The following is a 17,878-nucleotide window of genomic DNA, read 5'->3' as shown; positions in this document are numbered from 1 at the left end:
GCACATTCTCTCTCTCACCATCAACTACCATCTGACAGAATCAGCACAGGATCCTGTTAAACCAAAAGCCCCACCCCCAACCAAAAAGGACCATGTAAAGAGCCAGTAGGTGACAGCATCTCTACAAGTAAGGGCTTGTCTGGGTCCCATCAAGACACTAAAGAAGCACCCAACTAGTTACCCCCTTTCTGACTCCACAAGCCACCATCAGAGGAGACTCAAAAGGAACGATGTGCCTGAGCAACAGATTTGGGCTTCTGGTTTACTCACTATGAATGGATGAACTCCTCTTCTGACTACACATCATCCTCTGCATGCTTGGCTAATGTGAGTCCATTCTTGAGAAAATGAGCCATCTTGTCGACAAAACCCAGCAGGTATCTGAGGGGGTTCGCCGCTCCTCAGGTCCCTCAGTGAGCTGCCAGAAGGCCTTCTCCAGGCAAGAAGCCAACTTGACATACTAGGTTTCATACTTCAGTGAATTCATAGATGAAAACAGGAGTCTGGAGAGCCATCTCCTGCTCTCCCTCTCTAAGTGAAACTCCCCTGCACTGGAGAAATGTCTGAATTCCTTAACAGAACTGATTAAGCATCCAATAGGAGTCACACTGCAAGCTTAACTGTCAGGCCAGTTCACTGTGGACACAGCTCTAAAGCTGGAAGGAGAGCAGACAATCCACGTCAGGATGAAAGAGATCCAAAAATTCAAGTGAAGGCATAAGCTTTTGGGAAATCAGGTCTCAGGAAGGAAAACTAGCACTCGAGTGGTGAATAACCCAACCTCACACTCCTGGACCATATTAAGGAGAAAAAATTGCTTCAGTTAATATTGAGGTCACCCAAAATCCTAAATCCATATTTACTGATGAAATCTTCATTTATTTTAGAGGGAACCGTTCTTTTAGAAAAGGGAGACAATAGGAATCTGAAATCTACAAAATTAAAGGTTGTCAACAATCTATTCTAAGGCCCCGTTTTAAATGTTTTTTGTTGTTGTTGTTTTAAATCTTAGGAGGCATTTTTCCACAACAATGAAGCTGGGGGTCCCAACACAGCCCTAAGCAATCTATTCAACCCTGAGTATTTGGGGCTTAGAATGATTTCTCAACTCTTTTCCCCTACTGATGAGGGGAATAACAACTTCATAAATAAGTTGTTGCCAAAAGATAAAGAGAATCTTTAGGTCCTCAAACTAAAAGGCTTATAACTGTGGAAAATGCATTCCGAATTCCCACCTAGAATATGGGAAGCTGGTATACATCTCTACGTCCACCCATAACCCCAAGGGAATCAGAGATCAGGAAGGACTCTCTCCCCCTCCCACCTCTCCCTGCCCCTACTCTTTCAACTCCCCAGACACCCCAAGCCATCCTAGCCTGGCTGAGACACCCCGAGCTACTATAGCCTGACAAGGGCACACACTGTATTTGAACATGAGTCAGCAACTAGCTGGGGTTGAGGACTGAGCCTCGATTCACTTGACCAATAGAGGGCATCACTTGAAAATTAGGTCAAAGCTCTTTGAAAGCACACCTTTTAATAAGGCTGTTTCCTGGTGCCTGGCACATTACAGGTGCTCACTAGGATTTCTGAGTGAGAGGCATAAACTACATGGCCTAAGGCACCACAACAGAGCACTGACCTGTGCACGCCCACACTAGAGGACTTTCATAAAAACCTTTCACTGACCAATGACCTGCAGAGAAGGCAGATGGTCTTACATTTCACAATAATGAACAGCAGTAAGGACTGCTGTCACACAGAGTACAAGACACGCCACACGGTCTCTACTGATCCACTCAAGGGCCATCTCAACATCCTGAAGGCACATACTCAACTTTGGCTCAGGGCATCCAGGCTGTGCCTAAGGACCGGCAATGGTAAAGGAAACAATTCTGTACACTGTGGGTTCTGTGTACTCGAGTGCCAGAGGAAGGACTCCAATGATGCTCACATTCCACCATATGTTTTATAAAGTTGAGGTTTTAAATCACAAGCCCAGAAATGCTTCTTTCTTCCTAGGTTTAATTTTCTTACTGCACCGATTCCTAGTTCTGAGCAGGCAGGGCACAGATTTCTCAAAAGGCAGTCAGGTATAGTCCATGAGTCATGTGCATTAGAGTCACATTATCTAGACATGCCAATGTGGGGCCCATCCTAGATGAAACCACCCATGACAAAAACAGCATTCTCCCCCCCTCCCCGGAAAGAGGCATATTTAATAAGTTTCCCAGGTAATGCCCTCTGCACACTATAGTTCAAGAACTTTGGAAGGCAAAGAACCCAGGATTTGGAAGAAAATGACCTGACTTTATTTCCACCCTCGATACACATACAAAACCCTTAAACTCCCATAAGCCTCTAATAATGAACTTTCTAAAATACAAGAAAGAAAAACCAAAAAAATTAAAAATTACAACAGAACAGAGGAAAAATATCTACTCTTCACAGGGTGACAAAGTCCAAAGGAAACAGAGGTGAAGCTGCCTGGAAAGGGGAAGATAAATACCACTCACTCAAAATGCATCATGGATGGAACGAGCAACTACAAAAGCAAGGTGCTGGGGAAACGAAGATGGGGAGTGAAAGTCAAAAGACCAACATCCACAGAACACATGGTCAAATAAATTCAGAGCCATAATAGCAACGTCTGTTTGAAAAAGTGAAGAGCCCACAGGAAAACATGATTAATTCTGCAATGATAACCCCTAGACTAATGATGAACAAAGCAAAGCATGTGATAAAAATCATAAGAGTAATCATCAACATGTTGAAGCCAAACAGAGACCATAATCAACACAAAAGCTTCAAACAAAATTCAAGACTTTCTGTTATTCTGTTATTCCTATGCAAACCATATCCAGATTCCAAGTCAGTCTCCTTCTAGCACACAGAAAAATAACAACCACTTACTGAACACCAATTACAGACCAGGTGCCATACCGGAAACTTCGTGTTCATTGTTTCAGTAAATCCCCACAACTATCTCCATGATGTTGGAGGGATGTTTCCACTTACAGGTGGCAAAATAACTCCAAGACATCAAGTTATACCTGGTGAGTCTAGATTCAAATGCAGGTCAAGCTGACTCCCAGGACCTGTAAGCCTGGAGGGTCCACCCCTTTGTTAAAATGTCTACACTAAAAAAATAAATAAATAAATAAAATGTCTACACTCCAAGAGTTCATTTGTGTTTAAGGAAACCTTTTAATGGTAAACTGGCTGAAGGCTGCAAGACATTTCAGCCAAAGTTAAATATCCTTTCTTCCAGCTGACCGGAGAAATATTTGAGTTGATTCAGGACAGTTAAAGTGTAGCCAAAATGCAGAGAGAAGCAGCATATGGTATCACCTCCTTTGGTGCAATCTTGGTCAAGAGATCTTTTTTTTTTTTAACCTGCATTTCTGACTAATATTAACAGCTAAAATTTATTCAGTACTTACCCTAGAATAGGCATTATGCTGAGATATCTAGAGGATTTACCTCATAAGGTAGGGACCCCATTTTACAGATGAGGAAACTAAGATACATAGAGATGAAGAAGCTTAGCCAGAACTGGGGTTGAAACCAGGTCAGCCTAATTCCAGCTCTGGTTCTTCACCACTGGCCTGATGGAACTTTATCATGTTGCAAGGTTCTCTACCTAGCAAGTACCTCAAGATCCCAGACATAAAACTGCCTAAGTACACAAATTAATACAACTGTTGCTAGTGATCCAGCAATTAAGTCTTACAATATTAGTTATGCATTTAGCAAGAATACACAATGGGATGTTCCATCTAATTTGTTTTCCAAATTCCTGATCAGCACTGTTTCTCTAATTCATCTGCATAAGCAGTCATCACACTTTGAGGGTCTCCTACACTACAGGTACAAGGACTGTTGAGATTTAAAAGTTTGGACCCCTTCCCAACCAGGCTCAGTCTCCCCCTCACCTTCAGCTGTCTGACCTTCTCTTTTCAGCATCTGGACAGCTCCAACGTATTTCTTCAGTTGGACTTTGAGCACCTCGTTTTCTCTGCAGGTACAAGAACGTTAAAAAAAATACATTTTTAAAAACTGGAGATTTAGATATAAATGGGGGGGGCAATCTGTATAAAAAAATAACATAGGGCTCATGATATAAATATTAATACATTTTCTGTATAAGAGATTGTTGTTGGAGGAGACATTAGCAAGGGCACATTCGCAAAAAGCCTGCAAAAACTGTAAATTAAGTGCTAACTGGTTCCAGTCCCCACAAAGTCAGGATACAGACATAAGTTGTGCTTGGATTATCTGAGTCTGTCAAGCTGTTAGGTGCCTGTTCGGAATCAGGCACTCGGTGATATTCTGTTAACAGTAGCACGTCCTAAATACCATGTATTCGACCTGGGGAAAAATCACTTTTTATTAACTGCTACAATGCACTGAACATGTATTATTTGCCAGGCATCACGTGAAATCTTTGTCATCTCATTAATCTTTCCAATATCTCATCACACCTATTTTACAGGTGAGTAAATGGAGTCATAAAGAGAAGCAGCAGCTTAGTCCACACCCATCTCCATACAAGACTCTATATTATGCAACACAGAACTCAGGCTCCATCGAGACCCTACTCTACCAAATTCATTCCCCAGGTACATGGCTAAGGAAAAGAACATGAGGATCAGAAGGCGAAAACTACCATTTACTGAGTATCACACAGCTCACACTTCACCTACATGACTTCATTCATTCTTCATTCATTAGGAAAATGTTTAAATGCCTATCGTGTATTAGGCACAATGACCCAATAGTATTCTCCTCAATTTACAGAGGAGGAATTGAGGCACAGATAAGGTCTGTGACTAAGGTCACATGGCCAAGGTCAAGGTCATAAGCAAGGCTCACTGCCAAGACATAAACCCAGGTCGCTCTGTCCCAAGGCCCAGAAGAGCTTTTCTCAGTCTCCTTTTGGGATTTGGACTTGGTATCTCATCAGTGCCCCCAGAGAGAGTTGCTTTTTCCACACTTTCTGATTCTACTCCTCCCACCCAAAGGTCTTGAGCCTGAGTGCCTTTAAGCATCAGAGAACATTTCCTCAATATGAAAACAGCTTTAAGACTAGGTTTCTTTTTATAAATATAAAAATGTAAATGCACATCACAAAATACTCAATCAGAGCACATTTCAGCAGGAATGTAAAAGTCAGTTGAAAGCCGAACACCTTGAAATCAACCCAGTGACATTTTTATAGCTATGCTATCATACTTCTCTCTAGGTATGCATGCACGTGCTCATACACGCAGTTAATCTATTTCTCTTGGATGAAACATTTTTCACACTCTTTTCTTTTTTTTTGCTTAAAGTCTTTTTTTCCTTTGTTCACCACTCAAGTCACCCCCCTTCCTCCTGGTATCCAGAACTGAAAATCCAGCATATACATTTCAGGCCTTCCTCAACACTCAACAACACCCATACACTCAACTATGGCTTACTTCGTAAAACCAGGTATTTTAAGTTTTTCTGCAACTAGGTTGTCTCCTTTAACAATTCACCACATAGGCCATTTCTAACTCCATCCATTTATGGATGCAAATGCCATTCCTTGGCATGGGCGTGCGCCACACACTTATTCAGGGTAAAAGCTTCAGACTTCCCATCATCAGTACTATCTTCCAAGTATCTGACTACACCTCAGCCCTGTGTTTGCTATTTTGCTTTTCTGCACTTTTGACAGAAAAAAAAAATCACCAACTGCAGATTCTACCATATACTTAGGTGTCACCTGAGAACACTACGTTCATCTCAGAAGCTCTAGAGAGTAAACCACAGAGGAGTCCGTTATATCCCCCTCCCTCCTCCTAGACAGCCTCTAACGGATGTTCATAAAGATGTCTGCAACTTTCTCCATCTGTGATGTGAATAGCAAATGTCTGAGGCTAAGCAACTACAAGTCCTGGAAAGGTTTGGGGGAGGGAAATGTTCCCCGATACACGTGGATTGTCCAGCCTGTTTTCTTGGATTGCCTCGGCAGAGTCTTGTCACTCATTCCAACCTCCTCCTCATCACCACATGTGAATTCAAGTCACGTAGGACCTGAAGACCAGGGAAAGCAATTGATCTGCATTTCTATATGGCATCATTTAACAAGGGTTCGAGGCAGAGCATCTTCCATGTGGCGGAATCTGCAGGCTCATTTAGGCGGACAGACAGGTGAACCGTGTCAACGTCTGCTGCTTGGGCTCTCATTTGCTCACGGCACACAGGCCAATCCTTAGCTTCCCTGTTCCTCTGCTGTGCTGCAGCCAGCACAGAAAGGTTTCAAGTGGCTGCTTCTTTTCTGGGTTGGATCTTTTAATAGTGTCTTACAATCCTATTTAAAAATTAGATGCAACAGATTAAAACTGAAGTTTTTAATATAAACTGATATGCATCAAATTGGTGGGAAACTGCAGAGTACATCAAACCACTGGGTGAGCACCTCTGGGAGCCAGAAATTCATCCCAGACTATTTTGTACCAATGAACTTTTTGCCTTTTGTGGGAAGTTAACACTTTCAGGTCACTGGAACTGTTTATGGAGGAAATTCAAACACCTGTATAAGGCCCTTTTTGTTTTTGTTTTTTTTTTGTTTGTTTTTTCAAGTAATTAGATTCACATGAAGTTGCAAAGATAGTATCAAGAGATCCTATGCCCTTGGCCCAGTCTCCCCAATGGTTACAGCCTACCTAACTATGGAACAAGAGCAAAACCAGAGTTTCCTATGGGCATAATGTGTGTGTGCACGTGTACGCATGCATGCATGCAAGCAGTTCCATATAGCCCACTGTTTTCACTGATGCTTCTAAGCATCCTCCCCCACAGTGTGTCTCTTGAGAATGGAATACAAACTTAAATGGCCACTGGAGTCACACAGACTAGGCCAAGGAGCAGAGCAAACCAGGACAAAGAGGGAGTAGGTGGCAGGTGATTATGAAAACCAGAGAGCTCCTGCTCCAGCAAAAAAATTTTCTTAAAACCTAACACATTACTAGAGTGCCTGGCTGGCTCAATCAGAAGAGTATGTGACTCTTGATCTCAGGGTCATGAGTTCAAGCTCCACACTGGGTACAGAGATCACCAACAAAAATAAATTTAAAAAAAAAAAAAAGCGCACATTACCAGGCCAAGAAAATAATTCCCAGGCTCTGAACAACTAATTTGCAACCAGCCAACAGAACTTTAATTTGTAGCTAGAAGAGCCATAGAGAGTCCATCATTCTTATTACACAGGTCTATTATGATTAGCAAATTAAAAATGCCTTTTTGTTTGGCACCTCATGAGACAATAGAATGGATTAGTTAACTAAATGAATACTAACTATGAAAAGGCTCTGAGTGAGTGAAAGACGTGGGGAGGATGGTGTAGGCTCACTCATTCCTCCAAAGGCCTACAAACCACCACAGGTCCCACCACCACAAGCTGGTCAGCCTCAATAGGTAAAGGCCAAGGTGAGCAAGGAAGACCAAAGCCTGAGTGGGGCTCTGGGCACATCAGTTCATAGGCAGGGTGTCTCCTGCCAGGGGGCCTCACCTCTTTGCTACACCCCACCCCACATGTGCATGCACAAGAGGGAGCATGAGTGCCACACAGCCCTGACGGCTAGACATGCAGGCAGCATCCCAACAGACTCCTTTGAGCGATGAGCTCATAGGGCTATTACTTTTAGCCTTTTTCTCTTTTGGTTGCTCAGCTGTATTCCCTAATCTTCTATAGGGAAGTTATGTTTGCAGACAAAAACATTAAAGAAAATCCTCAAGAGGAAAGATGGTAGTACTATGGATCAGGCCACCCCTTCACCTATATGGGGGGAAGCACCTCCACCCTGTCTACACTGACAACACATGCATGGTGAGCCTGTGAGGCAGAGAGCTCAGATCAAGGAGGCATAGGTATTTGTCACCGTGTCCATTAATACCTTAGAGCAACTCCCTCTTCTCCACTTCATAGGATTTTCCCCTTCTTTGGTTCTAGGATGTATACTGCTCAGCTGAAGATTGCCCTACCACATCTAGTTGTTTTTATAACCAACAGAGTTGATTTAATATCAAACCCTGACATGCCATCTAAAAAAACATCTGTTGTTTTTGCTGGGATGTTGTTGTTACTAAGAACCACCTGCGCTCAGACCTTCCAGTGACACGAGACACTAGGAAGTCCTAAGGGTCCAACCACTTCCCTGTCCACCCAAGTGTAGTCACTGCTGCTCCAGGTGCAGCTGACGGCTTCTCATCCCATTTAGGACCAGTCAGTGATCCACCTGTCAATGCCAGGCCCTCTCCAAGGATCTGGTCTTTCAACTCTAACTCACCCATCTGCCTCAAATGAGGAGGTGTGGTTGGGGGAGGTTGGGGGAAGAGGGGTATCATCAGTCATCACAATGTCCACAATGAGCAAACCACAGAACAAGGAGGAGTAGGGGTAAAGCTTCTGTCAGGCAGACCTAGCCCTGTCATGGCCCAAGCAACTGCAGTGGGAAACCAACCTCACAAAGATAAACTTGCAGAGAAATCCCCCATTCCCTGACTGCCCTCGAGTACTTACCCAGTTCTCTCCACTCCCAATGGCAGTGGGACCTAACTCCCTCACAGTTCCACCAAAGAGGAGAAACAGCATGAACTAAAACAGAATCTTCCAAATGCGGTACATTGCCAAGATCATTTTAGAGGTATACCAATCTTTTATATATATATATATATATATATATATATATATATATAAAACAGAGATATTCCTCTAGTAGATTTTTAAAAAACTGATTTTCCAAATATTGCTCTGATATAAAGAATCCTTTCAAAAGAAGTTCAAAGGTTTTCAAAGGTGGACTGAAAGAACACTAAAGAGAGAATAATGCAGGTAGGACACAGGCGTGGCCCAAACCACAAAGCTGGTGCACCATGACCACAATCTGGGGCAGAGAACCTTTGCCTTAAAATAAAATAAAGGTATACAGAGAAGGTATTTTAAAGTGCTTCCTGAACTGCATTAGAGGGGGTGACAAAAGATCGTGGAAAGAGGAGGAAGGGGATCACAGGTAAGCACAATCAGGGAGAGATGCACTGAACAACTTCATTCTCTCCCCCCACCCCTATTGCCCCAGAGCTTCTCAGAGCCTTCAAAGTGAAGTATTCGTGCACACTGGCTACCCTACAGTTTGCCAAATGCTGTTTTAGATTGGACATAGTCCCCTAAAACTGGGAGACCAATTTTAGTGGCAAAGAACTGAGTTTCTGCTAGAAAAATGTGGCCCACATGGACTGTGGCAGAGGTAGGCACTTGAAAGCTTTAGATTTTCCTTGAAATTCCTCCATGGTAGCTAAGAAGGGAAAAGCAGCTCAAGGCCAAGACATCCTATAGGTAAAAGCTGCATTTCACTCAAAGGATCTGTATAACATCTATGATGAATCACAGTTTGCCCCCGCGTGGGGCACTCTATGTCAGAGACGATGCACACAGGCTCTTGTGTAGTCTGTACCACACCCCTGCAAGAAGGGTTGGGATTATCCCCAAATTTTATTACCTTCACTTTACAGATGAAGAAACAGTCTGCAAGAGGTTAAACAGGCCATAAAATAAAAACAAATTTTAAAAAATCAGAGTTCAATGTGTGGCCACAACTCACATGTCAACATCTCCAACTCCTGGTTCTTTCACTCTGCACCCACATGATCTCATTAGAGCACCAGTACATCAGGAGGTTGGTTTCACTGTGCCTGTTTTGCAGAATGGAAAGCAGTGGCACAGGGAGTCAAACCTGAGATTCAAACCCATGTCCCTTAGGCTCTAAAGTTTTGTGTTGTTCAACATATATTTAGAGAAGTATATGTAAAAAATCAAAAATTCAAAGCCCTAAAAGATTCCACTGAACAAGGAGGGCTGATGATGAGCATGGGTCTGCAGATTCCCTTGGCTGGTTAGGCTCCTGGGCAAATGTGAATACAACTCTCCCGACTGGCTAGCTTTGTTCAGGGGGAAATGACTTTCCAGAAGTTGCACAGTATGAGCCTCTGCCACCCATTATCACCCATCTCATGAGTGGAAGTGGCTGGTCAGAGGTGAGCTTAGCAAACAGGAATCAAGAGCCTCAGTAACAGTACACCCTCTGACCCATCAACTCCACTTCCAGGAAGCCACAGTCCATAAACGAGAAGTCTCAGAACACATACATGAGGGTGTTGTGAATATATCCAAAAGAAACTGGTTACAAACTAAATGTCAGATGACAGGGGAGTGGATAGATTATGGTGTATCTCCCTACAACAAGATACTATGGAGCTGTCACAGTTGTGAGGAATCTATGTTTAACACGAAGGAACATCTGTAACATACCATCACATTAACATAGCAGAGGACAAAAGTAGCAGACCTCCTACAGCCCCTTATGTATGGTTTGCTATGTATTTATGGTAGAAATATATAAACCATGATGCTAACAGCATTCATTTCTACACGATGGAATTAGGAGATATTTGTAAGTTATCCATCAATATACTTCGGTAGTGAACTAGGAAAAAAAAAAACTTTAAAAGTTAGGTTAGATCTAACCTGAGATGGGGGAAAAGGGGTGGGGGAAGAACACCTCCATCTAGCATCACACATAGTAATAAAATGAATGGTTTCTCAGAAGCTGGAGAACTCAAAGAAGTCACTCTCACCACTCCTACTGAGCACAGCACTGGAGGGTCTAACCAGTAAACTAAGGTGAAAAAAGAAGGCATCCAGATTGGAAAGGAGGAACTAAAATGGCCCCTACTGGAGTAGGTGACATGATCCTCTACACGGAAAATCGTGAGTACCTACAAAAATCTCCAAGAATGAGTTTTTCAAGGTCAGATGTAAAAATTGTATCTCTACACATTAGAAATGAATAGTTAGAATGCAAAATTTTAAGAGTCATCATAGCTCCAGAATGTGAAATGCATAGGTGTAAATCCAATAAAAAATGTGCAGGATAGGTATGCTGGAAACTATAAAACCCTGACAAGAGAAATCAAAACATAACTACATAGACAAGAATTATCAGGCTCATGGATTGACAGACTCAAAACACCTAGGGTGTCAATTAAACTGATCCACAGATTTCATACAAGCCCAATCAAAATCCCAGATTTTTTATAGATATGCACTAGCTGACTCTAAAATGTATATGGAAAGCCAAAGAAACTGTAATAATCAAAATCATTAGGAAATAGAAGCACAGTTTTGGAGAACTCATACTACCCAATTTTAAGACTTTTTATAAAGGTACAGCAGTTAAGGAATGGGGCATAGCAAAATGCCACAGAACCAGGAGTCAGAAATAAACTCACAAATCTGGCCAAGTAACTTTTTAAGATTTTTAATAATCTCTACACCCCAACATGGGGCTCAAATTTATAACCCCGAGACCAAGACTCTTATGCTCCATCAACTGAGCCAGCCAGGCACCCCTGGCCAGGTAATTTCTGACTACAGTACAAAGGCAACTCAGGACAAAGTACAGTCTTTTCAATACTTGGTTTTGGAACAGCTGCACACCCATAAGCAGATAAGTCAACTTCAACTAATACCTCACATCTTATACAAATATTAACCAAACTGTACCACAGATAAATCCAGAACATACAACTCTAAAACGTTTGAGAAAATCTGCATGCCTGAGCTGGGTTAGGCACACAGTTCTTAGATTTAACACCAAAAGCATGATTTGTGATAGGAAAAAAAAAAAGTCAAAGCAGATTTACTCTGCATGGAACATTGTTAAGAGCATGAAAAGACAAGCTGCAGATTGGGAGAAAATACTTATAAATCATATAAACAACAGAAGATTCTTATCTAAAATACATAGAGAATATCCAAACTCAAGAAAACACCACCACTTGATAAGAGGGGAGAGGGAAAGCTGGCTGAACAGACATTTCACCAAAGATGATATATAGACAGTAAACAAGCACAAGGAAAATGCTAAACATCATTCATCATTAAGGAAATACAAATCAAACCCACTGAGATAGCACTAGAGACTTCTTAAAATGATGATATTAAGTGCTGGGGATAATGTGGAGCAACTGAATCTCTCTGGTATTGCTGGTGGGATGCAGAAACACTCAGGGACTCTGGGGAATAGCACAGCAACCTTTCATCAGGTTTAACATATTTGTCAAATGACCCAGCAACTTATTTTCATTTTCCTATAAAAATGAAAATGTATTGTTCATACAAAATGTCTACATGAATATTTATCAGTACTATTCATGATCCTCCAAAACTGAGAACAAGTGTCCTTCAGTGGGTAAAGGGTTGAACACATCCAGACGAAGGAATGCTATTTACCAATACAAAGGTGATGCCCTATGGATATGTAACAAGTTGGATGAAGCTCAGAAACACTTGCTAAATGGAAGAAACCATCTTCAAAAAGCTACATACCCCAGGATTATCATGTATATGACATCCTAGGAAAGTCCCAACTATGATGAATAGATTATCAGTAGGGAAACATTAGATGTTGGGGGAAAGTCTGACTGCAAAGGGGAAGCAGGTGACCATTTCCAGAGATGATGAAACTATTTTACATCCTAACTGTAGGGTTACATTCGTGTATGCAGGTCTTAAAACTCGTAAGTATACGTCCTTAAAAAAGTGAGTTTTACTGTATGTACACCAAAACCAAAAGACAATTTAAAAAGTATAAGTTAAAGAGGAGAAGAAGATAAGGCCACATTTCCCACTGCACCCACCTAGAAGGCATCTCCCACTAACGGGAGTCCACAATATGGGCACCTAAGAAAGATACCATAAAACCAAAGACTGCCAACTGCAGGCAGGAGGCCGGAAAAAAACCCTCAGAGTAACAAAGTCACCTCTTGCCACTGCATCTCTGTACTTTTCTTCATCTTTTTCTCAATTTTTTAAATAAAATACATGTGAGATTTACTGCCTTCATCATTTCTAAGTATACAGGTCAGCAGCATTAAGTACATTTACATTGTCGGGATGCCTGGGTGGCTCAGTGGTTGACTGTCTGCCTTTGGCTCAGCGCATGATCCCAGGCTCCCCTGCAGGGAGCCTGCCTCTCCCTCTACCTAGATCTCTGCCTCTGTGTGTCTCTCATGAATAAATTTTTTTTTAAAGTACATTTACATTGTTGTGTAGCCATTTCCAGAACTTTCTTCATCTTGAATGGTGGAAACTGTACCTATTAAACAACTCCCCTTTCCCACCCCTACTGCACACCCTGTCAGCCCCTGGCAACTACATTCTACTTTGTCTCTGTGATTAATACCCTCTTAACTTTTAAGAAAAAGGATGAGGCAAATGTATCAAGAGTGGTACATCATTGAACAGATCTTTGGGGAATAAAGTGGCCTGTTGCCAATTCAAAACTTGGGTTTGTAATGTGGCTCCAAAGACTCAGTGACCCATGAACAAGAGTCATTTAGGACCTCTCAGTAAGAGAAGCCCAGCCGAGACTGGCTTGCTCAGGCTTCCATCACACCGAGGTCCACATTCTCACCCAAGTGCAGTACCATCAGAATTGCTGGGTGGGGTAGAAAGCTAGGTCTCCTTCTGAGATCCTGACTTTAGAATCCAAGAAAAAGTTCAATTCTAGATTCAACTATTTTATTGTCACCTTTCAGTTCTTTGAAAATTGCTCACATTCAGAGCACCATATGCCTTAAATTCCATACAGCACAAAGCAGGGCATGAATATAACAAGACAATTGGATTTAACCTCTACTGAACACTGCACTGGGTTAACCACAACACTGGCCAATCCCTTCCTCCTTTCAGGTGGGGGCTAGAGTGTTTGCCACAAAAAGCTGTCATTTTGTTCTCATTCATTCATCAGGAATTCACGGACTGCCAGGTATGAGGTAAGGGAAGGGAATCCATCAGAAAAAAAAAAAAAAAAGACTATTCTCTTGACCTCTTGGAGCTTCCTTCATTTCTCAACTTTATTTTTCCATTTGATTAGGTAAAGGGTGCAACACTGGTTCTATTAACAAGGTTATCATAAAGCATCTATTCACCAAGGGCTGGGTGCAGAAGGCAGGAGGTTGCACAAAATAGACAAGGACTCTATACCCTCCTAGAGTCCACATTCCAGTGAGACAAAGAAGATTAGCCTCAGCAACCATGCTGCAAAGCAGAAAAGTCAGTAGGCAGTATAGGAAACTGGAAATATCTAGATTCAGACCAACTCTCAGCTCCAGTTCTTACCAGCTCTTTGACAACACCTGAAGAGGGATGGGGGTAGCAGTGGTAGGTGACAGTGGCGGCAGCAGTTAGTGGTGGTAGCAACAGTGGTGGTAGTAATAGTAGTAGGTGGTAGTGGCAGGGGTGGTAGCAAGCATCACCACCTAAACTCCTATAGTGCTCACTGGGTATCAAGTTATTTCTGACAACTCCTGGGATAGGCAATCTCTATAACGGCAGTGTGGAGAGGCCCACCTGGTGAGGGATGAGGTCTGCCAGCAACCAAGTGAGAGAGCTTGGAAGGCCATCCGAGCCTTGAAATGACAGCAGCACCACCCAACACGTGACCACAACCTCCTGACAGCCTGAGCCAGAGGCACCCAGCTAAGTCATGTCCAGACTCCTGACCCATAGAAACTATGAGACAAGAATGTGTTGTTTTCATCTACTATATTTTGGGATCATTTATTAACAATTGAGAACTAACGCAGCTTTACATACATTAATTCATTTAATCCTAATAATTCTATGAGATACTTTTATCCTCAATTTCAGGTCTAGAAACAGACTTAAGAATAACAGAGAGGGCAAATAACATGTCCAAAGTGACAAATTCCTCTGACCCATCACTCATCTGTAAAGGGAGAGTCTCACAGTAATTTCTAACCAAATGTGTGCAGCGTGAACATCCCTGTCTGCACTTCACTCACCTCAATAATGGAAGAATCCCGAGGACTTAACCAGAACATTGTAGAAAGTACATCATTTACTCAACACGTTCCCACAGACCTGCTTGTGTACTGAGTATCATTTTGGCAACAGAAATGGAGTAGTAACAGGACTAGGTCTCTCCCCTCTTGAAAGCAACTTTCAAGGTGCACAAACCAGTCACCAAACAGACTTCAGATACAATGAGACCTATAAAAGCTCAAGCAAGCCACACCCGTTGGAATGGCAGAAATCCAGAACCCTGACAACACCAAATGCTTGCGAGGACACAGAGCAACAGGAATGCTCATGCGTTGCTGATGGGAACACAAAATGGGACAGCCACTCCCGAACAGTCTGGCAGTTTCTCACAACACTAAACGTACTCCTACCATATGATCCTGCCATCACACGCCTTGGTATTTACACAAAGGAGTTGAAACTTATGTCTACACAAAACCTTGCATATAATATTTATAGCAGTTTTGTTCCTTACTGTCACAACATGGAAGGAATCAAGACAACTTTCCATAAATGAATGAATCAACAAACCGGTAAATCCAGACAAGGAGTATTATTCAGTGATGAAAAGAAATGAGCTACAAAAGCCATGTAAAGATAGAGGCAACTGAAATGCATATTGCTAAGTGAAGGAAGTCAATCTGAAAAGGCTACAGACTATGATTCCAATGGTAAGATAATTAGGAAAAGTCACAATGATGAAGACAAAGCAATCTGAGGCTAGGAGGAAGGAGGTCAACAGGCAGAGCACAGGGGTTTTTTAGGGCAGTGAGATCACTCTGTAGGATGCTACAGTGGTGGACATATGTCCCTCTACCTTTGTCCAAACCCATAGAATGTACATAATGTACATTACATACTAATGTAAACTATGTACCTGATTTAATAACATATCAACATTGGTTCATCAACTATAACCAATGTCACAGGAACGCCAGATGTTAACCAGGGAAGTTGGGGAGGAAGGCTGTGAAGGGATATGTGGAAACTCAGTATTTCTGATCACAGTTCTATAAATCTGAAACTGTTCCCAAAGGTCTATCGATTAATAAAGCAAGGAAGGAAGGGAAAAGGATACAGGATAAGTAAGTGGGTATTTCACATGGGGTAGTCTAAGAAAGCCTTTCTGAAAGGTGACAAAGAGGCAACACCAATAGGAAGCAAGGAAGGGCATGGTATGAACATGCAGGACAGGTCAAGTAGAGGTCTTGGTAACATGCAGGTTCTGATTCAGTGTCTCGATGGAACCTGAGATTCGGCCTATCTATCAAGCCCCCAGGGGATGCCCACATTGCCAGACTTTGGAGCACACTCATAGGAGGTTCCAGGCAGAGGAACCAGCCAGGGGAGGCAGGGAGCCCCCAGGCCAGACTTGGGGCAGACAAGGAGGCTAGAGCAGCTAAGGAATCATAAGGGACCCCAAATTATGGACTTCATTCAGCCAATCCAACGTGTTACACAGGGGAGTGACAAGCTATGTGGAAAAAAAAAAAAAAGGGACAAAAACAAATACACAGAACAGAAGGAAGTTAGGCTGACAACTCACCCAGGTGAGAAAGGATAATGGCTGGGACAAGGAAGACTGGGTGGTGACAGAGGAGACCGACGTAATCAGGTATTCTTCAAGAGTCCAAAAAGCCTTGCCAACTCCCGCCCCAGCCCCAATTACACCAGGCCACCCTGTCATCTTTAAAAACATCAGTAAAGGAAGCCAATGGTGGAGGAGGTGGTAAGTACCTCTCAAACAGCTTCCAATGACTGCGATAATTAATGTTTGTAAGTGAAAGCAATTATGCCCGCCCCAATGTCAGAATCAATAACCAGCAACCCCAGACAGCACTACTCAAAGGATAATTACTCACAACAAAACCAATGAACTTGGTAAGTGCATTTGGTAATTCACAGGCATCAAAACATCACTGTACAACACACCTACAGGAACTGCGCTTTCCCCAGCCCGAGGCTGGAGCAAGGCCACCTCAGAGTGATGGTCTAGTGGGTGTCAAGTAGGCACTAACCACAGCCACACCTCAATACCAGAAAAATGTAGCTCAGTGATCAGGCTATCCAAAATGGTGATCACAGTCCCAAGCAGCCACCAACAAAAGGCAGGAAGGGAAGCATCAATTGCTGGACTCTGTAGTGTTCATAGTCAGTTCTAGCATTCAAGGTCAAGTTCACTGAAAAAACAAAGTGGAAAAAATCACTTTTCCTCAACTGTGTGTGCTCCCCCGTAAGTCTCCTCTGCAACTCCAGCCGCATCACCTTACAGGGGTATTATAATCTCTCAGGCCTGTTGCTAGTGAAGGGGTAAGGAAAATTTCTGCTCCCCACCTCCCCCACCCCACCACACACACACACACACAATGTACCACTTTCACATGTAGACTGTCTTGAGTTGAAGGTAATCGAGACCTTGTAACCGCAAGAGATGTGTTCACACCTCCCTTCACTACCTGGAAGGGTCTAAATTGGAGGGTCTTTGCAGAGTAAGGGGTTACTGGCCCTTTTATCTCATGACCCACATCTGTATGGCAGGGCAAACATCTAATTACCAATCATCCACTCTTCTCATCACCCTGTGAATTATATTCCTTTCCTCTTAAGCCCTAGATCCCTACACCCCCGTTCTCCTTAGTTCAGCATGATATATATACCTGACTTTGCCATCTTTGACCTTTCCAGTCTGTGTGGACACCTTGTATGTGCACTATTAAATTTGATTTTCTCCTGTTAATCTGTCTCATGCCAATTTAATTAGTCTTTAATTAAATTATCCCTTAATTCTGGGAAGGAATTCTTGCTCCCCGGCACTAGGATAAGCACATGTATTTCTGTACTGTTTTCACAGACACCCTCTTCAATCTTCACCATGACTTTGACATCAGAAGCTAATACTTGTCCAGCACTGACTAGGGCAGCAGACAAGGGGACTAGGGTCAGCTAGGGATTTCAGATCTACAG

At 42.6% G+C, this 17,878-nt stretch overlaps 1 protein-coding gene across 7 annotated transcripts in view; it reads right to left on the bottom strand.

The window, feature by feature from the left end:
- SNX29 (sorting nexin 29) overlaps nucleotides 1–17,878 on the bottom strand; it is a 528,280-nt gene that overhangs the window by 320,760 nt on the left and 189,642 nt on the right. For 5 of the 7 annotated variants that reach the window (XM_072835835.1, XM_072835832.1, XM_072835836.1 and 2 more), the window contains exon 14: nucleotides 3,936–4,018. In XM_072835835.1, the coding sequence (XP_072691936.1) occupies nucleotides 3,936–4,018 (83 nt within the window). Of the gene's footprint in view, nucleotides 1–3,935; nucleotides 4,019–17,878 lie in introns of those variants that run through there. The other 2 variants (XM_072835833.1, XM_072835838.1) reach the window with 2 other exon arrangements.

This window comes from Canis lupus, chromosome 8 (genome assembly GCF_048164855.1).
Source record: "Canis lupus baileyi chromosome 8, mCanLup2.hap1, whole genome shotgun sequence".
NCBI lineage: Eukaryota > Metazoa > Chordata > Mammalia > Carnivora > Canidae > Canis > Canis lupus.
This window is presented reverse-complemented; position numbering and strand designations above follow the sequence as displayed.